General features: G+C 43.2%; 1 protein-coding gene across 2 annotated transcripts; it reads left to right on the top strand.

Annotated features, from left to right (window-relative positions):
* Positions 1–20,105: 20,105 nt before the first annotated feature.
* On the top strand, positions 20,106–23,020 carry LOC311236094 (tubulin beta-1 chain-like; the record flags this gene model as incomplete). Of its 2 annotated transcripts, XM_084323694.1 has the most annotated exons (5): positions 20,106–20,162; positions 20,422–20,530; positions 20,640–20,753; positions 21,962–22,029; positions 22,888–23,019. In XM_084323694.1, 5 exons carry the CDS (start codon positions 20,106–20,108, stop codon positions 23,017–23,019), a joined length of 480 nt encoding a protein of 159 aa, XP_084179820.1. The 2 variants fall into 2 exon arrangements, with proteins under 2 accessions (XP_084179820.1, XP_084179819.1); XM_084323693.1 differs by having other exon boundaries at positions 21,962–23,020.
* Between the last annotated feature and the right edge of the window lie 1,258 nt (positions 23,021–24,278).

Raw genomic sequence — 24,278 nt, 5'->3', positions numbered from 1 at the left:
AGATTCATTACACACAAAGTGAAATATTTCAAGCCTTTATTTGTTTTAATTTTGATGATTATGTCTTACAGCTCATGAAAGCCCAAAATTCTGTATCACCAATAAAAAATAGATGTATTTTTCTTTTGTATATAGAAATGTCGGCCTTCTGAAAAGTATGTTCATGTATGTTCACTCAGTACTTGGTTGGGGCTCCTTTTGCACAAATGACTGCATCAATACAGCTAAATATATAGACTTTTCCATAATATTCTAATTTATTGAGCTGCACCTACTGTTAGGATCTCTGTTTAACAGTACTTGTATATTTGCATATCTTGTATGTCACAAATGTAACAGTACTGTATATCTGTATGTCATGTATGTCATAAATGTCATGATTAGATTAGATTAGATGTTTATATCTGTATGTTGTGTATGTCATAAATGTCATTATGAATTGAAAATGAGGGACCCTGATGTAAACAAGACGAAAGTCTTTCTCTGGTCTGCATCCCCTTAACAAGTGTGTGTATTGAGTTGTACTGTATTGTACCCATTCTGCAATCTGTTAATTAAAGTTTTCAATCAATCAATCACATTTCCCATAATGTTATTGTGTTGCTTAAAGGTAAGCTCATATATCTCCCACTTGCCTTTTTTCAAAGATGATATTTTTATGCCAGTTGAAAAGTTTTTATTCCGCTGTAGGTTTGTGTATTGTATTGGACAACAATTTAAATGGTAAGTTCAGAATGTTGGATTGTGCTGAGAAAGGACTCTAAAAGGACTCACAAGGTGTGCATGTTTACATCTATATATTTATATATACAGAGTATACATATCTGTCTGAATATACCTGTATATAATCCTTCTATATACCTACTTATACACCTGCATATAACCCATATAAGTCTATATGATAGCATGTACAATAATGCTGTATATACCGTATATATATATATTTATTCTTACCGTATATATATATATCTATCCACATCTGTCTGTACCTGCATATAATGCTTTTTACATATCTGTAGATACTATATCTCTATCTGTACACATACCTTACCTTCTCTTACTAGTTACGCTGCTGGCCAGTATGACTTACTACCATGTTGTCTTTATACCTGTATCACTGTACATATTAATACTACAACTCTGTACATACATCTGATTAGCACTATTACTCAGTAGTACTAATTAATATATTTTATACCCAGTTTAATCACCTGTACATTGTATATCACTATAGCACTTTACTGCTACATTTGCACTCTGGTTGGATGCCAAACTTCTTTTCGCTGTACTGTACTTGGTGCTGTATGATGACTTTGAATCTAATGTAATCTACTGTTATGAATTGAAATGTAATCTATATTATGAATTGAAAATGGGGGACCCTGATGTAAACAAGACGAAAGACTTTCTCTGGTCTGCATCCCCTTAACAATTGTATGTATTATTGAGCCGTACTGTATTGTACCCATTCTGCAATCTGTTAAGTTTTCAATCAATCAATCTAATTCAATACAACTTGATAACATCATGTACCGTTGTCGTCCTGCAGCGGTGTGTGCAGGTACTGGTGTTTGGTGTAGAACTTGTTGTAGATGCAGTAGACTGCAGCCATCAGAGTGATGGTTCCCACGGCAGCGGCGAGGAACAGAGCCACCTTCTGGTTGTCCTTCTCCATGTGGGCGTCTGGAGGAGCACAGTCACACGGAAAAGACCACGGAGAGTAATAAGAGACTTCACACATTGGGCGCCGGACCCGACTAAAGTCGGGTTAACTCGCCGAACGTTGAGCGCCAGAACCCCCGAAAACCCGAGTGTACTCGGGTTTTCATCGTTATTTCTTTTATTCGATATTTCCATTCATAAACATGCAGGCAGCTGTGTGTTATCACTGGTGATGGGTCTGAGATTGCAAAAGTCCAATACCGCCGCCTTGCGGCCGCTATTGCACTCCATTTGAAACGATGTGGCTTGGTGTCTGGGGCGGAGTCTAACTACTCGGGGAGGCCAAGCGATTATAACACATGCATCGACGAGGGTCGGGCCCCCCGGGTTCATGTTCATTGCTGGATTACGTTGTAAACACGATCGCGATCAGTACTTGGAATGGCGATCAGATAATTGGAATATTCTTTTCGGGACAGATCCTGGTCAACGTAAGGGCTAAATGGTATCAATATTGCGTTGATCCAAAAATTCCTTCGTGCGATCGGGAACGTGTGTGTGTGGTGTGTGTGTGTGGCGTGTTCCGTTGGTAGCGATCAAAGCACAGAGGGGCGCCCCCCCCCCCCCCCCCCCCTTCATGCATCCATGATGAAACATAATACCGATAATCTAAATTTGATTTGAGAACAGTAGCTAGTCCAGGGAAGAAACGATAACGCTTTTACTAGAATACACGTTGCCGGCCATTACGAAGCATTTTGGAAATTACACCAGACCTCCCTGAAACTACACTCATATTCACGACGGTATAAAACGGAAATGTATGGATGGAAAAATGATCAGTTTTTTGCATCTTGACCGGAAGAAACTCAATGACAATCGACTATATTATTAGATCCATAGCTATAATATATAATATAGCTTTAGGCTATAGGCTAATGTTAAAAGGCGATGGCATTTCAACGGTAAGGTAAACAGCGACCCCTGGCGCTGAATGAGTTAAAAATGAAAAAAAAAAAAAAAAAAAAAACATAAAACATAAAAACACAGGTGCAGTAAAAACCCTAGTGGAAGGCAGAGTAAAATAAATGAGCAGCAAGGGAGTCTGAGGCCTTGACGGATCCTGGCAGCTGATTCCACAGGCGTGGCCCCAGTGCGGAGAAAGCACGGTGCCCCATGGTTGACAGCCTGGTGTGTGGGATGTTGTGCGTGGGACCTAGTTGAACCCCTCCTTGTTCACACGCCAGATAGAGCACTGAGGTCATCAAATCAGTCGCTTCCGGATGTTCAAATCTAAAGGAGACAGAACCTTTGGGGTGACTGCCCCCAAGCTGTGGAACAGTTTACCGTTTACATATTAGATCTGCCGCCCAACCCTAGCGATGTTTTGTTAAAGACTCACCTCTTATCACTGGCTTTTCATTCAGGTTGATCTTCTATTTTGTGCATTTTATATTGTAATTTTATTGTTATGTGTGTAGTACTGTTTGCATGTCTGTTTGTGTAAATTCTTGTGCACCTCGGTTGTCTGACCTTGACCTTGACCTTGACGTACTCCGCCTTGAGGGAATTGTGAATTTGAAGGGGATTTTCCAATCCAATTTGTACTGCTTAAAAGCTATTGAAAGTGATAGGAAACAAATTAAAATCTAATTCAAAATAAAAGGCAACACCTGGGTAAACAAAATCCTATTTAGATATCATATATATATATTCTACATTATAGCTATGGATACAATACTATGGCCCATTTGACATCAACTATCTATCATTAAATATGTGAAAAAGAATAAATATTTTCATCAATACGTCCGTTCGCATGTTATACCGTGGTGAATATAAGTATAGTTTTAAAGTGATCCTGTCTAATCCCAGAAAACTACAATATTCACTAAAAGCCTTGCCGTTTCTTGCCTGGACACGCTACTATTTCCAAATCAAATGTATATAATAGGTATTATGTTTCATCATGAATGCATGAAAGGGCGGGGGGGGATTTTTTGATGCTTTGATTGTCACCAACGGCATACGTTGTGGAGTAACATTACACACACACGTTGCGATCGAGGTGAAATCATGGTTGGATCAAAGCAGGATTGATATCATTTAGTCCTTACCTTCACTAGGAGGTACCCCAAAAAGAATATTCCAATTGTCTGATCCCGAGTCCAAGTATTGGTGTCCATCGTGTCGCCAACATAATCCACCACAACAGATGCATCGGGGGCATTTGACGCTTCTCAATGGGATCGGGATACCCGCTCGACTTGCCTGACAAAGAAAACATTTGAACGTTGCACAGGCCAAGATATAAGGTTTCAAAGGGTGCTTGATACTGCCACCTGGGAGGATGCGGCCGGAATTGCACTTTTGCCATTCTCAGGATGATTCCCCATGTTAACCCCGAGGAAATATCGAATAAAAGAAATAACGATGAAAACCCGACTATACTCGGGTCTGGCGCTGAACGGTTGGCGAGTTAACCCGACTATCCTCGGGTCCGCCGCTGATTGAGTTAATATCATATCTAGAAGGGTGTGATCCTATTAATATCATTTCTAGACGGGTGTGATCATATTTAGATATCATATCTAGACGGGTGTGGTCATATTTAGATATCATATCTAGACGGGTGTGGTCATATTTAGATATCATATCTAGACGGGTGTGGTCATATTTAGATATCATATCTAGACGGGTGTGATCATATTTAGATATCATATCTAGACGGGTGTGGTCATATTTAGATATCATATCTAGACGGGTGTGGTCATATTTAGATATCATATCTAGACGGGTGTGATCATATTTAGATATCATATCTAGACGGGTGTGATCATATTTAGATATCATATCTACAGTAGACGGGTGTGATCATATTTAGATATCATATCTACACGGGTGTGATCATTATTCCTCACTAAAACCACACTCCACAGTGTCTTCAGTCGTACACGTTTGCTTTGGACTGAGGTGGCTGGTCTCCTCCTTCCTGAGCAGCACGTCCCCCCCCAGGTGTGGAGCGGCAGCCTGCACGGGGCCCCCAGGGGCCGGGGGGGCGTGGTGGTGGATGTCTTGGGACCAGCTCAGAGGAAGAAGAGGCAGCAGCAACAAGCACAGAGCAGCCAGGCGAGCCATGTGGGCCGCCCCTCCCTGCCAGAGAACCTAGAGAGAGAGAGACGATAATTCAATCGTTAACGACAAAAGAAAAGACATGTTTCTTATTATTATGGGCTGTCTGGTGTTTGAAGATGTATGTATTCTTAAATATTAAAATTCATGTTACTTTTGCGTTTGCTTTTTATGTCAAAAGAAAAATAAACGTGTGTCTGACTTTTAATAACCACCCAAATATATACATTTATAGATTTATATTGACCACATCTATATCTATCTGAATATACCTGCATATAATCCTTCTATATGCCTACTTATATACCTGCATATAACTCATATAACTCTGTATGATAGCATGTACAATAATGCTGTATATATATATCTCTCTCTCTCTCTGACTCTGATATATATATATAAATTCTTACCATATATATATATATATATATATATATTAGGGCTGTCAGTTTATCGCGTTAATTAGATTAATTAATTACACAGCAAATTATCGCGTTATGAAAATTAACTCAAGATTAATTACAATTTTTTTTGTTTTTTTTTTTTTTTTATATAATTTTTTTTTTATCTTATTCATTCCATGATAATGTAGAATACACATTTACAGACTTTTTTTTAATATGGTCCATTTGCATGTTCTTGGTATCTGATTCTAGGGACATCTATGAATCTCATGGAATGTATTCCCAGTGTCAGAAATACTGTGGGCTAGATCCACAAAGAATGGATTGCAGGGTGCAAGTTGCACCCTTACTTACAATTCATTATGAATTGAAAATGGGGGACCCTGATGTAAACGAGACGAAAGTCTTTCTCTGGTCTGCATGCCCTTAACAATTGTGTGTATTGAGCCGTACTGTACTGTACCCATTCTGCAATCTGTTAATAACATTTTCATTCAATCAATCAATCTGTGCGGTGATTGATTGAATGAAAATTTTATTTTGAGTCAATTTCAATGAACCAAATGAGAATATCAATACATATTTTTTTTATCTTTGACTGTGAATAACACCATGCTCAAATTGACCAGACCTGAAAAATCTAAGCAAATTAATAGATGGAAGATGATTAAACAGAAGGTTTTGTACTATATACAGTACTGAATTCTGCCATCTGGACACATGCAATTGGAAATATGATTATAGAAAATAGAATTTCAGGCATAAAATGGTTATGCGATTAAAATGCGATTAATTAGATTAATTAATTACAAATCCTGTAATTAATTAGATTAATTTTTTTAATCGCCTGACAGCACTAATATATATATATATATATATATATATATATATATATATATATATATATATATATATATATATATATATATATATATATATATCCACATCTGTCTGTACATACCTGCATATAATCCTTTTTACATATCTGTAAAAAGTTGCACGGACACCAAAACCTGCACAGACTACAATGTATGACGTAGATCATACCAGTTAGGGTACCTTGTGTATACTGTTCACTTTTACTCTTACTCATGGTATATATATATATTCAGATTCTAATTATTTGTTGCCTATATTTTTTCATATAAACAATGGGGCCTGGTTCCCACAACACGGCCAATCATAGGTAGCCAGGGCTTACTTTATTATCCATCCTATAATCCCACCCAGAAATATATTTATATACCGTATATATATATTTCAAACCTGCTTGGTTTCAAATAAATTAGTCCTTTCCTTCTCTCTTCCAGTCAGTCCTAAACCCCATTAGTCACTGCTGTGGAAACAAGTGGCAAATGAAAACCACTCAACCCCCCTCCCTCCCACACACACACACACACACACACACACACACACACACAAACAATAATGCTGTATATACTGTACATAATATGTTTATATTTACCATATATTTATCCACATCTGTTTGAATATACATACAGTACATATCATTATTTTTGTCTACCTGCATGTAACCCATATAACTTTGTAAGATAGCATATACAATAATGCTGTATATACTATAATATATATTTATCATATATTTATTTATCCACATCTGTCTGTACATACCTGCATATAATATTTTTTTTTACATATCTGTAGATACTATATCTATATATATCCCTTACCTACTCTTTACTAGTTACACTGTTGGCCAGTATGACTTACTACCATAGTGTCTTTATACCTGTATCACTGTACATATTAATACTACAACTCTGTACATACATCTGATTATCATTATTACTCAGTAGTACTCATTTATACATACTATCACTACTATTGCTGTTGCACTTTACTGCTACATTCGCACTCTGGTTGGATGCCAAACTTATTTTCGTTCGTACTGTACTTGTGCTCTATAATGACAATACATTTCATACATCTAATCTAATCTAATGTCATATTTAATCATGCCAGGGAAAGTTGCTACAGCTAACGTTTGTTCCGAGTGGTTAGTATTGAGTTATGTGTATTATTTACCTGCTGCTGATGCCAGAGTGTCCAGATTCTCTCTGCTACTGTAGGTGTGCTCCTCTCTCCTCTCTCCTCTCTCCTCTCTCCTCTCTCCTCTCTCCTCCACCTCCTCTCAGCACCTCCCTCAGGGGATCCTCGGTGACAGTATGGAGGCTGCATCCAAGGCAACTAGGCTCCCCAGCCACTTGCACTTCCAAACAGAATAAAACGCGCATGCAATTAAATATAGAGGTGTACAACTGTGGAACGCGCCAACCTGCACCTGGTAGACAGATCAACCTGCGCCTGGTAGACAGATCAACCTGCGCCTGGTAGACAGATCAACCTGCACCTGGTAGACAGATCAACCTGCGCCTGGTATAGACAGATCAACCTGCACCTGGTAGACAGATCAACCTGCACCTGGTAGACAGATCAACCTGCGCCTGGTATAGACAGATCAACCTGCACCTGGTAGACAGATCAACCTGCACCTGGTAGACAGATCAACCTGCACCTGGTAGACAGATCAACCTGCACCTGGTAGACAGATCAACCTGCACCTGGTAGACAGATCAACCTGCACCTGGTAGACAGATCAACCTGCACCTGGTAGACAGATCAAGCTGCACCTGGTAGACAGATCAAGCTGCACCTGGTAGACAGATCAAGCTGCACCTGGTAGACAGATCAACCTGCACCTGGTAGACAGATCAACCTGCACCTGGTAGACAGATCAAGCTGCACCTGGTAGACAGATCAAGCTGCACCTGGTAGACAGATCAAGCTGCACCTGGTAGACAGATCAACCTGCACCTGGTAGACAGATCAACCTGCACCTGGTAGACAGATCAAGCTGCACCTGGTAGACAGATCAACCTGCATCTGGTAGACAGATCAACCTGCACCTGGTAGACAGATCAAGCTGCACCTGGTAGACAGATCAAGCTGCACCTGGTAGACAGATCAACCTGCACCTGGTAGACAGATCAAGCTGCACCTGGTAGACAGATCAAGCTGCACCTGGTAGACAGATCAAGCTGCACCTGGTAGACAGATCAAGCTGCACCTGGTAGACAGATCAACCTGCACCTGGTAGACACACCAACCTTTAACCTGTTTCAAAAATGGACTGCATTTATATTATGCTTTTGTCCAAAGTGCTTTACAATTTGTTCCTCACATTCACCCATTCACTCACACATTGACACACAGGACGCGGAGGCAACCATGCAAGGTGCCAACCTGCTCATCGGGAGCCGTTATGGGTATAAGTCAAGTGTCTTGCTCAAGGTCCAAGGACACTTCGACGCGGAGGAGCTGGAATCGAACCGGGAACCTTCAGATTACCAGATGACCGCTCTACCTCCTGAGCCTCTGTCGCCCCTCGACAACTAAAAGAGGCTGTAATAACCACCTGAATAGGAAACAGGGTTGACTAATTGTGTTTCTTTTCACTTGTTTCTGGCCGATTGGTTCATTTAAATCCTTGCATTTTGTCCACGTCATATATTGTTTTGTTTAGCTGTTTTTTTATTTAATTATTGTAAGTGTGTTTTCTTTCTTTACTTATTATTATTATATATTTTCTTTTATAATTTTTTTCCTTTTCTTATGATTTAAATGTTTATGTTGTGGTGATGTTTTAACATGAAACCCTGACAAGTTTTCTACCTCACCTGGATGTCCACTTTCCACAAATATTGTATTGTATTTGTATTATGTGTTTTTATGTGTGCGAATACAATCAAATCTAAAATCAAATCAAATCAAGGTCCATGTGAAAGACAGGCGCTATGCTCATTGAAAATGGTCAGTGACGTTTGTACACCACATGGGGGCACCAGCACAGTGTTAAAACGCTATTGAACATTCAAACAGCACAACTTGTCCTTTGATAACGGTTTTGTACCAGAGAAGAGAGTTAAAAGATCCCGCATTGTAAATAGAAACGTCTGCTGCACAGCCATCTTAGATGACATAACATCCCTGGTAACCCTGGGACCCTGATGTAAACAAGACGAAAGTCTTTCTCTGGTCTGCATCCCCTTAACAATTGTTTGTATTGAGCTACTGTATTGTACCCATTCTGCAATCTGTTAATAAAATGTTCAATCAATCAACTCGCTCCATTCGCCCCGTAAACTCCCCCCCTTGGTTGAATTACGACATCTGTGAGCTCAGACTAAAGTGTTGCAAAATAGAGAGGCAATGGAAATATTCCAACATCCAACTACATCGTCTCTAGACTCTATCCAGTTTTTTTATGATCTCTTTTTATCAAGCGGGCAGAAAAGTGGCAATTTTTTTTACTTTAACTTGAGGACTGCATACTTTTTTTGCAAACCAAAACACCATACTTTTGGTGCTAACGGAATGTATAGGTCTGAACTTGAGTTGTAGAAAAACTTGTTACTCAAGTTTTTCTGTAGTTGTTAGTAGTCCAGAGGTAGTATTTCCCCAGAAGGTGGTTGTGGTAAAGCTTAGGTGGTGTTTCATATACTGTAAGGAGTCGGACAGCGTGGCCATTTCAAGTAACGTCTTTATTATCTAACACAACTGCGCCTGCGCCACGCCTTACAGCAACAGCTATGGATGCCCATAAGGGACATCCACTACATCTCCCCTTCTCCCAGGAATAAACCTAACATCCTCAAGTATAAACAGACATCTACTACAGACATCCATTACATCTCTCCTTCTCCCGGGAATAAACCTAACATCCTCAAGTATATGTTGAATACTCTAAAGAGAACCATAATGATGTAACATTACATAACATTCCTGCAAAGATAATACAGGCGAGTGCCTTCTAGCTGTAAGGTGAAGCACTCCTTTTTCTTTTTCTTTTACTGAACATAGTCCTTGAGCCATTCTGGCGGCTTTATCTGCCGTCTCGGAACGTCTCTCACTTTAGTCCCTGTACTCTCTCTCTCTCCAGTCAGGGCGCTTGGTGCTATTTCCTCCTCCGTTGTTTGCTCCTCCTGTGAAGTCGGTGTCTCTTGTGGCTCAGGGAGAGCTTGCAGATGAGCCCTGTTCCTCCTCACCACCTCTTCTCCTGCCTGGACCACATAGGAGCGTGGCGTGTCAGCCTTCCTGAGCACCGTAGCTGGCCATTTTGAGGTGGAGATCCACACCGATTGACCCGGTCTCAGTTCCGGCCTCTGTGTGGCCCAGTGTCTCTCATTAAAGTTCTGTGTCTGTCTCAGTTTCAGTTGGTAGTCCTTTTCCTGAAAGGCCTTTGTTTTGGGCCATTGTGGTTTTAGGTGGGCAGGCGCCTGTGGCAGTGGGGAGCGGGGCTTCCTGCCCATCAGGAGCTCAGCAGGTGATGGTCCATGGTGCAATGGTGTGACTCTGTACGCTAACAGTGCCCTGTGTGGGTCTTCATTCTTACTCAACAGTGACTTAGCCGTCTTGACAGCTCTCTCTGCCTCTCCATTGCTCTGGGCAAAGTACGGGCTACTTGTCACATGAGCAAAGTCATAATCTGTGGCAAAGGCGGCAAACTCCGCTGACGCAAACTGTGGACCATTATCACTCCGCAGGACCTCTGGGACCCTGTGTCTGGAATACATGGCCTTTAACGCCTCGATCACTCCTTTAGTTGTGGTAATGGGGGTTTTCTCTATTTCAATGTACCTTGAATAGTAGTCTACTGCTAACAGGTAGGTGGTGCCCTTTAGGTAAAACATATCCACCCCTACCTTTTGCCACGGCCGCTGAGGCAATGTCGATGGCATCATTGGCTCTGGATGCCGTGTCTGACTCTTCACGCATGTTTCACACTGTGTTACTACCTTAGCAATCTGACTACTTAAGCCCGCATCCACCACACTGACTGCTCTGCTCTCGCTCTGCACTTAGATATCCCCATGTGTCCCTCATGTAAACGTGCAAGCATTTCTGTTTGCAAATTCTCTGGTACTACTATCCTCCGTCCTTTCATTAAAAGGCCTCCTGCACAGTATAGCTCACTCTGGTAGATCCAGTAGGGCTTTAGCTGCTGTGGCAGTTCCTCCTGTCTTGGCCACCCCTTTTTGCACTGCTGTATACGCTGTCTGCAGACAGAGTCCTTTTGCTGTTCCTCAGCAATCTGTTGCAGCTTTGCCTTAGACGCTGGTAGGCCCTGCTGTACTGCCTCAACAAACACCTGTACTTCTCCTTCCAGCTCTCTTTCCTCCTCTGTCAGTGTGCGCACATTGGGGCCCTTGATAATGCATCTGCCGTTATCAACGCTTTGCCTGGGACATAGACTATGTGGTATGTATATCTCAGTAGTCTAAGCCTAAAGCGCTGGATTCTTGGGGGTAAGTCATCTAGTGCCTTCGTACCTAACAGAGCCAACAGTGGCTTGTGGTCGGTCTCTATGGTAAATTGAAGGCCTATTATATACGAGCTGAGCCTTTCGCATGCCCATGTTACTGCCAGCGCCTCCTTCTCCACCTGGGCATATCTCTGCTCTGTGTCAGAGAGACTGCGTGAGATATAGGCTATCGGGCGCCACTCCTTGTTGTCCTGCATTTGGGTGAGGACTGCTCCCACTCCAAAAGATGATGCATCTGCAGACACTCTTGTCTTAGCATTTGGCCTGTACTGTGCTAGCACCCTATCTGAGGCCAGATCAGACTTCACCTTTTCAAAGGCTGTCTGCTGCACCTCTCCCCACACCCAGGCATTCTCTTTCACCAGTAAATCCCGTAGTGGTTTGGTAGTGTCGGTGAAAAGAGGTACAAACTTTCCCATGTATGTGGCCATGCCCAGGAACCGTCTCACGTCTGTGACATTTTGTGGAGCGGGCATGTCTACAATTGCCCTCACTTTCTCTGGGTCTGGTGCTATGCCCCCTGCCCTGACTTTGTGGCCCACGAACACCACCTCTGTCTGTGCGAACACACACTTTTCATTTAGGGTCAGACCGGCTTCCTGAAGCCTGGATAGGACCGCAGTGAGCCTCTCATCATGCTGGGCCTTATCTACGCCACATACCAGCACGTCATCTGCGTGGCATATTATGCCCGTCAGCCCGTCCAAGAGCTGCGACATGCGCCTCTGAAAATGTTCTGGACCAGAGCTGATTCCGAACGGCAGGACATTGAAACAGAAGCGGCCACACGGAGTAACAAATGTGGTGAGCTCTCTGCATTCTTCTGATAGGGGGATCTGCCAGAACCCTGAGCGTGCGTCTAGCTTAGTGAAGATCTTTGCCCCATTCAATTGAGCCAATGACTGCTCTACTGATGGTAGTATGTGTCGTTCTCTACATACCGCCTCATTGAGTCTAGTCAGATCCACGCAGACCCTGATGTCCCCCGTGGGCTTTATCACGGGTACCATACCCTCACACCACGGCGTTGGCCTTTCTATCCTTGAAATTACTCCCATCTTTTCCATTCTCTCCCACTCCTCCTTAACTTTGTCTGCTAGTGGTATAGGCACTCTGCGTGGAGTAGTGAGTGCGTATGGTACTGCATCCTCCTTCAGGCGAATGCAGTAATCCCCCTCCAGCCTCCCCAGGCCTGCGAACACTGTGGGGAATTTACGCCTGAAAATGTCCCCTGGGTCCTCCAGTTCATCAACCCGCTCTACCAGTCGCAAGGCTTCAACTGCTGGCAGGCCTAATAAGGGTCTGACTAAAGAATCTACTACAAATACCGGCTGGGCAACCGTTCCACTTTTGCTCTTGAGCTGGCATGTGACTTGCCCTGCTACCTGCAGCACCATGTTATTGGGCCCATATAGCTTCTTATCTGTCGCCATCAAGGGGCCATCTCTGCTATATTTATATAGCCTGGTGGGGATAGCAGTGACTGCTGCTCCTGTGTCTATTTTAAAAGAGATCACTTCTCCATTGAGTTCTATGTCTGTGTGCCAGCCAGAGACATGATCCTTCACTTCTCCTAGAAAAATGGTGTCCTGTTGTAATTCTCCCTCCTCTAGCATCTCATACACTGGCTGTGCGAAACGGCACACTGCAGCAAAATGCCCTGTTTTGTGGCACTACCTACATTCTGCATTGCTAGCTGGACATTCTCTCCAGCTATGGGGGGAAAATCGACCACATTTCTGACATTTCTCTGTGTTTTTGACTGTCTCTGTCTGTCTTGTTCTGGTATACCCTGTTTGTTTGTGACCATATGCCTCTTTCTTTTTGAATGGACGAGAGATCGCATCCACCTCTCTTCTTTCCTCTGTGTGTGTAGCCCCGCCACGCATCACAGTCTGTTGCTGCTTCACCGTTTCCTGCTGTTTCACTTGACTGATGGCCTTGTTCAATGTCATGTCAGCGTCCAGCTGCAGTTTCTCTGAAAGGGCCAGGGCAAATGTTCAAATGTTCTATTTCGCCAAAGTGCCGTCGAAAAAACGTCCCGCCGGCGGGCTGTCGCAGCTTAAGAGGTTTTAAACAGTACTGTATATTTGTATGTCTTGTATGCCATAAATGTCTTGATGAGTTGAAAATGGAGGACCCTGAGCGCCCTCCAACCTAACAAGGCCACTGGCCATGACAACATCCCCTCCTCCTCAGAGACTCAGCAGCCACCAGTATTGGTGATTTCATACCTGGTTGCACTGTGTTTTAATAACGGCATGCGCACGCGCTCTCCCGCACATGCGCATAAATGTTCCCTTGCATACGCACAGAATAAAGACGATGCCTAATTGTACCTCATCCCATTTCTGCTTTGCACTATATAGTATATTGTATATTAGTATATTGTATAGTATATTGTATGGTAACTCAGTTACTTCTACTCTGCATTGAACATTGTACATATGTACATACTGAACACTTGTGTCTACGTACGTGACTTATATTTTTTACTTGCTATACTTATTTTATTTTATACTTATCTTTTTTGTCTAGCACAGTCTCTGGAGCGTAACAGAAAGAAGCATTTTGTATAAAAGTATTGTCTGTATGACAACTAATAGAGAAACTTGAACTTGAACTAATTGCCTCTAGGAATGGAATGTAACACATTTCATTCACAAGTTTTGTGTGAATGTATCTGAGGACGTATTTGAACACACCTGACGACCTGAGCTATTGTTATGCAAAGTAGCCAGGTGGGTACTTGGCGAGTTGGCATATCAGTCGAGTGCAGCGCATTATAGTGTGCACGCGCGTGCGTGCGCATGCTCCTGCTCACAGACCCGGTTGCTTGGTGTGCAACCCCGTCCCATGACCAACGCACCCCTGGTCATCACCCACATAATAAACCTCTCCATAAAACAGGGACACGTCCCCAAAGATTTCAAATTGCGAGAGTGACCCCCCTGCACAAAAAAGGCAGCAAATTAGACCCAGGCAACTACCGCCCTGTTTCTATTCTAACCTCCATCTCGAAAGTTATGGAAAAAAATGTCTACCAACAGGTCGAAAAGTACCTTTGCGGAAAAAAAGGGAATCTACTAATTCCAATCTGGCTTCAGAACATCCCATTCCACTGACACATGCCTTCTCTATTTGAACGACCACATCAAACATACTGCGGCATGGTCATGCTGGACCTCCAAAAGGCTTTAGACACTGTCAATCACTCCATTCTGATTGATAAGCTAAAAGCGATTGATTTTGATCAGTGAGCTGGATGCAATCCTACCTGGAGGGGAGAGAAAAGATGGTGGAGGTGAACGGTACACTGCCCCCCCCCCCCCCCCTCCCAGTGAGCTGTGGTATTCCACAAGGAAGCATACTAGGACCATTACTGTTCCTAATTTATGCAAATGACATGTCATCAGCTTGTGACTGCAACTTGTTCCTGTTCGCGGACGACTCAGCCCTGCTGGTCTCTGACAGGGACAAGTTGCAGGTTGAAAAAGCCCTCAGCTCTGAACTCGGCAGAATCTGCACCTGGCTCACTGATAACAAACTATCATTACACCTGGGTAAAACAGAGTCCATTCTCTTCGGATCAAATTTTTTTATTTGTATTTATTGGTTTAAAATACAGAGACAGTGGGGCGGCTACGTGGCGTAGTGGGCAAGGCGCTCACCACGAATGACGGAGAAGCTGGGCTTGCCTGTTCGAGCCCGGTGCTCTACATTGCTTTCAGTTTAGCTGGTCGTTCATACTAATACACATTGGCCGTATTAGGGGGTGGGATACTGATGGGTGGGGATTGGGCGTTGTGGACAGCGACTCCTACAGGTCGGTTGGTGCGCCTGCGCAGTAGAATCAGGAAGTGTCGGGGGCAGCGTGAGCCTCCCACGCGTTACTCCTCGCCACTGAGAGATCGAGCTGCGCAGGTGAAAAGATGCGACTGCTGTTACCTCAAGTACCGGAGGGGACTTGTGCTATGTATGACTTAGTCCACATTGCAGCCGGCTTGTGGGAGGCAAGAACCAGCGTTCGTGACAGGGGAGGGTTGAATTGGATGATACGAAATTGGGATGGGAGAAAAATATAGAAAATGGGAGAAAAAGTAGATACAAAAAAATAAAAAAAATACAGAGACAGTGCATATTAAGGAACATTTGACTGTAAATATGCCAGTTTAGCCAAGTTGGCTAATTTTCAACTGTAGTCTCTGGGGCAGGTGACATGAGCACTACAATAATTAAAACATAGTACAATAATTTAAACACAGTAGGAATCAGTGTCATGTGCTAAGGTCTAATGACCACATAGAATAGAAACTTGAGGCAAGCTGCACATGAACAAAACAAACCCCTCAGTAGATGCTTTTAAAGCAAGGTCCCGGCAGATAGTAAAACACCACAAACGCGCTTTCAAAAGGTAAATTATATTTATTACTGTGGTAGGACTTCAAACCTCCACTTAAATGATGATGAGGATTTAATAAAGGGAAGAAAACAACCCACAAACAATTAACAAACAGGGAGAAGGGTAAGGGGAGAACACACAAGATAATTATAATTAATGGGTAGCACAAGCCCTAGTGACCTAGTGTCACAGGACACAACCACAAACCCTGCGGTTGGCAGTCTGGGAATCCCCCAGCAAATGTACACCACGTGCACAACACAATATAATTCCACACAAGCAGTGGCAAAAAGGCAGAAGGCCCAATACATATATATATATATATTAACACATTCCACACGGGTGGCAAGTGGCACTGAGGCCACAATATACATATATATATATATACTTACCTGGTAGCTGCACCAACACGAATACAAGGCCTACCAGGTAAGTGGTGTGAACAACATGAACACACTTAACATATCAATCCCACACCACAGTGGACAGTGTCATAATAACGGTTCCACACAAACAGTGGTAAACAATGGCAACCTCCAACAGCCTGGTCACTGGTAACTGACACAGAGAGGCGCCCGGACGAGTGTGTGCTGTCTGGTATATCTGTCCACCCGTCCCTCTTGAGGTGATTGTCATCCGCTGTTACCCATTAGACAATCAGCACTCTTCAGTGTAGGGACGGGCGGCACCTGATAGAGAAAAAGAGACAGCATTAGCTATCATTCAAACACACACACACATCACATCCAAAACATAACATATGTACATATACTAACCTGATGTTTAGATGGTGTCATAAATACAGTAATAATGGTAATGACCAACCCACGTACCCATGTACGTCACAGGTTACACAGGTTACAATACACTCAAATACATACAAATAAATACATTAAAATACATTACAATACATCACAACCCCTCAGTTAAAATGGTCGCACACTTGACCATCTCTCAACCATGATTTTAAGTTAGTTTAAAATGAAATGTAACTTTGATACTCCCTGAGCCGTGTTGGCAGACTGTTCCAGGTGTGGGCTGCTCTCACCGAAAAGGTTTCCTGACTAAAAGCAGACCTTCTGTTTGGGACTATAACAAACTCAGTAAGGCCAACGGCTTCTCTGTTACAGTGAGTGAAAATATTGTCAAAAGAAAAGATGAAATTACCTACCTGGGTTCCATCCTAGAGGCAAATCTTTCCTGTGACAAAATGGCAACCAATGTAAAAAAAAAATAAAATAAAACTCAACCAACGAACAAGATTCTTGTATCGGATCTCCTTTCTGGTAAACAAGAATACCTTGAAGACTCTAACAGCAGCACTCATTGATTCAAGGGTACTACGACTATGCTTGCACCTCATGGTACCAAAGCACCTCAAAGGCCCTAAAAACAAGACTACAAACATCACAAAACAAACTGGTCAGACTCCTGCTTGACCTTACTCCTAAAACCCACCTCACCCCTGCCCATTTTGACAAACTAGGATGGCTTGGAGTAGACGACAGACTACAGCAACTTACAATAGGCCTGGTCTACAAGATACACTACACCACTCAGATACCCATGTACATGTCGAAATACTTCCCAAAGGTCAGTGAATTCCACGACTACAACACTAAGGGACTAAACACGTTTTGCAATTATGCCACAACAATGTGGAACGCCCTACCCACAGCCATAAAATAATGTGAATCCCTACCCTCCTTCAAAACCGCTCAAAGAGCACCTACGGGTGGCTGCAATTAGAAACTGGCCTGGTAAATGTCCAACCCCCCCCCCCCAACACACACACAACCCCCTCCAATGTACAGTTTGTTACCCTTCTAATGTATATATTTTTTATGATCTCTTTCTCTTAAACAGTACTGTATATTTGTATGTCTTGTATGTCATAAATGCCTTGATGAAACAGTACTGTATATCACTATGTCATGTATGTCATAAATGTCTTGATGAATTGAAAATGGGGGACCCTGTGTTAACAGAATTCGGCTATAGGGCGACAATAATGTGGTCAAGAGGCATGGTTTCTATCTTGAGCCTGAACTGGTGTGGTTTCTTTTTATTCACATGGAAAGAGCAGCAGTAACATACAGGTCTTCTCTCACTGAGAGACATAGGGGGAGAGAACGAAGTGGGAGGATACATTTGCTTTTATACTCGCCACAAGGTGGTGTACCTGGGTGGCTCCGCCTAGAGCGCCCTCTAGTGGGAACTGATATATATGCAACTAAACAGTCACTGGTGGAGACAGTTATATATGGAGGTAAACAGTTACTAGTGTAAACAGCCATATGTAGCCTACAGTTAGACAGTTACTAACAATCCTACAGAACCTCTGATCTCAACAACCTGATGTAAACAAGACGAAAGTATTTTGGTCTGCATCCTCTTAGCAGTTGTTTGTATTGAGCCGTACTGTAGGGTGACCAGATGCAAAAAGTCCAAAAGTGGGACAACAGTAAGATTTTGGTGGGACAAAGTGGGACAACAGTACGATTTTGGTGGGACAAAGTGGGACAAAGTGGGACAGATAGATAATGTAATTTTTTTTATTAGAATAACTGCCATGGTCTTCACTGAATAGATTTAAATCAAAGGTTAAATCAAAATAAATACAAATTAAATACCACCTAACATCTGTTTTAAATATTCAAACGTCATCACTTGACAGGAATGTCTTGTGTTTGATATTCCCTGTTAACACAGAACTAGGGAAAACAGTGTAGTATAAATCAAAAATAATAATACAAATAAATTGTGTTTCTATATTAGAATAACTGCCATGGTCTTCACCGAATAGATTTAAATCAAAGGTTAAAGGTTACCACAGTCGGCTGACCTGTATGAATGGGAGTGTTGTACTGTGTGATAGACACTTGTTATCTCAGCTGCAGTGACCTTGTCCGTCTGGCTATCATTGTTTGGTTTAAAAAGAAACGTATCCATAGATCTGGATGTTTCTTTTTGGTGAGCCACTTTCAAGTGAGACTCACGTCCACTGTGGCGCTTCAAGTTGTATTCTCCATGCGCAATTGAAAACGAACTATGACACAAAACACAGAAAGCCTGCTGCGGATTGCCTGCCATCTGCCTCACCCAGTCATGTGTCGTTTGCCAGTCTTCGTTGTAACTGAGGTCCGTTTCTTTTTACTGCTTTCCATCTTGAACTAGTTCGCTTGTAATGTTGTTGTGTTTTTTTTGACCAATCAGATTTGCGATATGAGGTAGCGTCACGACTCAGTCTCAGTCACGTCACAAGCAGGCAAGCAGCACGCTAAAGTACTATAACCAATCAGAGCAATGTGTGTGGACAAGAGGCGGGTTGCTACGTTTACTGTCTGTAGGGAGGGGCTTTTAGACGCATGTTTTTTTTGGCTTCGAAAAGAGGGACATCCTCTCAATATGAGGGACGCAGGACATTTGGTCAAATGGTGGGACAGTACAACCAAAAGGGGGACACCTGGTCACCCTACCGTACTGTATTGTACCCATTCTGCAATGTGTTAAGTTTTCAATCAATCAATCAATCAATCAATCTCAAAGAGTTGATATCTGAATTTAACAATCTAATTAAGAGTGCCAGGCTTGGAGATGTTATGTGCCCGGTTTTACATTATAGTATAACACAATGAGCCACGTGGACCGAGAATGAAGGATGGCGGAAAACCGTTTGCTGTACTCGATAATGATAACCACCACCACGCCAAAACATTTCACGTTGATTAATAATACAAGTTCCACTGTCTTGTGTGGGGAAGAACAACTACAGAAGGAACATACAGTAATGTCACTGTATATTATAATATCTAATCTTTGGGGAAGTAGGACATGATGACGTCGGGTGGGTGGGGACTCGGAGGATCACACGTGTTAGATATCAATCTGATTGACAGTACAAGAAAGTGAGATAAAGCTGGGAACGAGGTTAACAAGAAAGCCAATGGCAATTATCCATTAGAAGAATATATTGGTCTACAATTGTGTCCATCAACGGGTTTCGTGACCATCAGCCAATGGCCATGCGGTATCGTGTGGCCCGGCCTTCAGAGGGCGGGTTCAGTTGTCACATATAAACGGGGAGTTCCTCTGTTTCGCGCACTCGCAACTCGTCTTCCCTTGTTGTGTGATAAGACTTGTTCTTCTACCTCCAGACAAAATGAGGGAAATTGTCCATCTCCAAGCCGGTCAGTGTGGAAACCAGATTGGAGCCAAGGTTAGTAAATATTCTGCGTTTAAAAGTCTTTCTCTGGTCTGCATCCCCTTAATAACTGTATTGTGCTGTACTGTACCCATTCTGCAATCTGTTAATACAATTTTCAATCAATTGGCTTGGAAGAATAATACGTTTTTGTTATTGCTCGTATATTATTGCTTAACCTTCTGTGAATTGTCGCAGTGAAAGGGTTAACCGTTTGGTAGTGCGGCAGTGAACGGGTTAATGCTTACCTAATTCAATGACTTGTCTTTTTCAGTTCTGGGAGGTGATTAGTGATGAACACGGCATTGACCCAACGGGCACATACTGCGGAGACAGTGACCTGCAGTTGGACAGGATCGATGTCTACTACAATGAAGCATCGGGTAACTTTTAATTTTGGGAATTCCTAATTGGATGATGATGACATTCCATTTAGCAGAGTTCAATTGCTGTTTTTTTTTTCTGACTTGCTCTCTCCTCTCTTTCCCCTAGGTGGTACTAAATACGTGCCCCGTGCTGTGCTTGTCGACCTAGAGCCAGGGACTATGGACTCAGTGAGATCCGGACCCTTCGGCCAGATCTTCAGACCAGACAACTTTGTGTTCGGTAGGTAATGAAATTGTCATAAGATTGTGTGACATTACCGACACTACCGACACAATGTGATTGTATTGCAGTGTCATGTTTGGCCACTAAGTGGCGCTCTATTGTTTGTGCCTGATAGCTACAGGTTTAATTTGATCTGAAGTCAGACTGCAGCATCAAGGGCCAACTTGTTATAGTAGTTTCCCTAGTAACGATGTGGCTAGTCGTTTTAATATAGTTGTGTACAGTATATTGAATAATGCTGTATGGCCATAGTCCTTTTTGTATAATTTGTAAATAATAAATGAGTTTGTGCCAAATCCCAAAAGCAATGTCACTCTAAGCTCTTGTGCTAAGCTATCCTGGTACTGTTCATGCTGACAAGTTGACGTCACACAGCCAGATATGTTACATTTAATGTTGCCACATGTCCTGTGCAATGGTGTAAAGTATTTTTACTCGAAAGCACTGTACCAAGGTAAATTTGAGGGAACTTTGTACTTCTACTGTACATCAGTTACTTTGAAGAAATAAAATGTTTCATGCGAGACGTGTCATGGGTAGATGAAGCTGATTCACATTTTAAGTTGTCAAACTTCAAGAGGACATTGATGGGAGCAACCATAACTGGACCACACATAAAAACTAGAATATATACACATTGCATTTTTATGCTTAATAAAGAAATACTTTATATTCAGTGGCTAGTTCTAGCTGAAGCCGAACTAGAATGGAGAATTAAGACTACTCCTTCCCTCCACTAGTCTGAGGGTCCACCTTGGACAAGTGTTGGTACCCTCTCTAGCCTCCCTACCTAGGGATACAGGGGCCGCATTGCCTTGTGTGTGCATAGGGATACGCTAAGGGGAGAACCCTGAAAGAAAACCGCACTGCCTTGTGTGTGTAGGAATACGCAATGGCTAGATCCTCACAGACAATGGGGTTACCTGTAAGGAAGGGCATCCGAGGTATAAAACTAGCTACAAACCAAAAATAATGGCTCCAGTGGCGTGGAGTCATCGTCCGTCCAACTTCACTGTAGTGGGAAAATATGGACGTAAAACGAAGATGATTATTCAATATATCTTTCTTTCTCTTACCAAGGTAGAATTGTGAATTTTAAGACCTGAGGTTTTCATCTGGGTATTTCTACTTTTTTTTTTACTTGGTAACTATGTTCCACCACTGGTCCTGTGAGATTAGTGCTGATGTGTTGTTGTTGTTTGCAGGCCAGAGCGGTGCCGGTAACAACTGGGCGAAGGGCCACTACACGGAAGGAGCGGAGCTGGTGGACTCTGTGATGGATGTGGTGAGGAAGGAGGCGGAGAGCTGCGACTGCCTGCAGGGCTTCCAGCTCACGCACTCCCTGGGCGGCGGCACAGGCTCCGGCATGGGCACCCTGCTCATCAGCAAGATCCGTGAAGAATATCCAGACCGCATCATGGTCACGTTCAGCGTGGTGCCGTCGCCCAAAGTGTCGGACACAGTCGTTGAGCCTTACAATGCTACGCTGTCGGTCCACCAGCTCGTAGAAAACACAGACGAAACCTTCTGCATTGACAACGAGGCCTTGTACGACATTTGCTTCCGCACCCTCAAACTTACAACCCCCTCATACGGCGACCTCAACCACCTGGTGTCGGCTACCATGAGCGGCATCACCACCTGCCTCAGGTTCCCCGGACAGCTCAACGCCGACCTGCGCAAGCTGGCCGTCAACATGGTTCCGTTCCCCCGCCTCCACTTCTTCATGCCCGGGTTCGCACCGCTCACCGCCAGGGGCAGCCAGCAGTACAGATCCCTGACGGTCCCAGAGCTCACCCAGCAGATGTTCGACGCCAAGAACATGATGGCCGCCTGCGACCCCCGTCACGGACGCTACCTCACCGTGGCGGCCATTTTCCGCGGCCGCATGTCCATGAAGGAGGTCGACGAGCAGATGCTGAATATACAGAATAAGAACAGCAGCTACTTCGTTGAGTGGATCCCCAACAACGTGAAGACCGCCGTCTGCGACATCCCTCCCCGCGGCCTCAAGATGGCGGCCACCTTCATCGGCAACAGCACGGCCATCCAGGAGCTGTTCAAGCGCATCTCCGAGCAGTTCACCGCCATGTTCCGCCGCAAGGCCTTCCTCCATTGGTACACCGGAGAGGGCATGGATGAGATGGAGTTCACTGAGGCGGAGAGCAACATGAACGACCTGGTGTCGGAGTACCAGCAGTACCAGGACGCCACCGCCGAGGAGGACGGAGAGTTCGAGGGAGAGGAGGAGGAGGTCGCTTAAATTTGGATGTAATGGTGCCTCTACCAAGCTGTGTGTTTCCATCATCTGTCCTTATGTTTTGTCACCTTTTTTGCTGGCTCTTTTGTCTGTTGATGAGTAGTTCAAAGAGTTCCACTACAGCTACCAGAATTAAAAAAAGACATTTTTACATGTAATAATAATAAAGTTCCTTTTGCTTAATCTTGGTCTAAACTAGTGATTGATTATCTGGTCTTCAATTCACTGATTCTTGAGACAAATGACTGAAATGCAAGGTCTCAAATGATTTTATTAGGAAATTTGACAAGTGAAGTGTGATATACTCGGCTTGTGTGGAAGATGGTGCTTTTCACAAAAGGAATCTAGTCCATGGCAACCTAATGCCAAATTATGTGCTAGTTGTATGATTCATAACGTGGGGGATTTGCTTTTGAACCAGATTAGTGCACTTATTTCCCTTGATGGCCAAATAATCCACCACTGCTAAATGACAACTTTGTTAGGTGTGATTGATTGAAAAGTTTATTAACAGATTGCAGAATGGGTACAGTACAGCTCAATACATACAATTGTTAAGGGGATGCAGACCAGAGAAAGACTTTCGTCTTGTTTACATCAGTGTCCCCCATTTTCAATTCATCATAACATATATTGGGGGGTTGGGTAGGGGGGACACACACACACACACACATTTTACACTGTACATTGGAATAAGGTGTTAAGTCACAAGACTAGTAAAGAACACTAACTTCACATTTTGAAGTTAGATCTGCCCTCGGTAGCACTGTATCCCTAAGGCCAGATCAGGGCAAATTTACCTAAATTTACCTAACAAAGTAAATGTATTGCATGAAATGATGATCTGATATGGGTATTCCTCTGGTCTGGCATAGGGTCATGTGACTTTGACTAGGTGGCATGTTCCTCACACAGCTCTGATCGCCCAGTCTACACTTTCAGCTTAAAGGGGACCTGAATTTATTTCCTGTGTCAGTTTGCTAATTAAATTTTATTGGTGTCATGCACCGTATCCAATGAGGTTAAGGTAGGGTGGGTTTACAGTAAGTGATGGTCTAAAGTAACCCATCTGTACTTATTTTTTTTTTTTTACTTTGACCAGTCACCTGGTTCTTTTAGCGTTTATCGCTTTTTCTTCTCATTCATACTTGGTCAAGTTCCACCGACAGAAGCAGGCTGAAAGGGTTCAGATGGGGGGGTAGACACTCTGGGAAAGGCACGGCTGCCGTCCGGGATTCGAACGCGCTCAGCCCCAGATCCGC

This window comes from Notolepis coatsorum, assembly GCF_963971535.1.
Source record: "Notolepis coatsorum genome assembly, chromosome: 10".
NCBI classification, from domain to species: Eukaryota; Metazoa; Chordata; class Actinopteri; order Aulopiformes; family Paralepididae; genus Notolepis; species Notolepis coatsorum.
The sequence above is the reverse complement of the archived record's forward strand: the minus strand, read 5'-3'. Positions and strand labels throughout refer to the sequence as shown.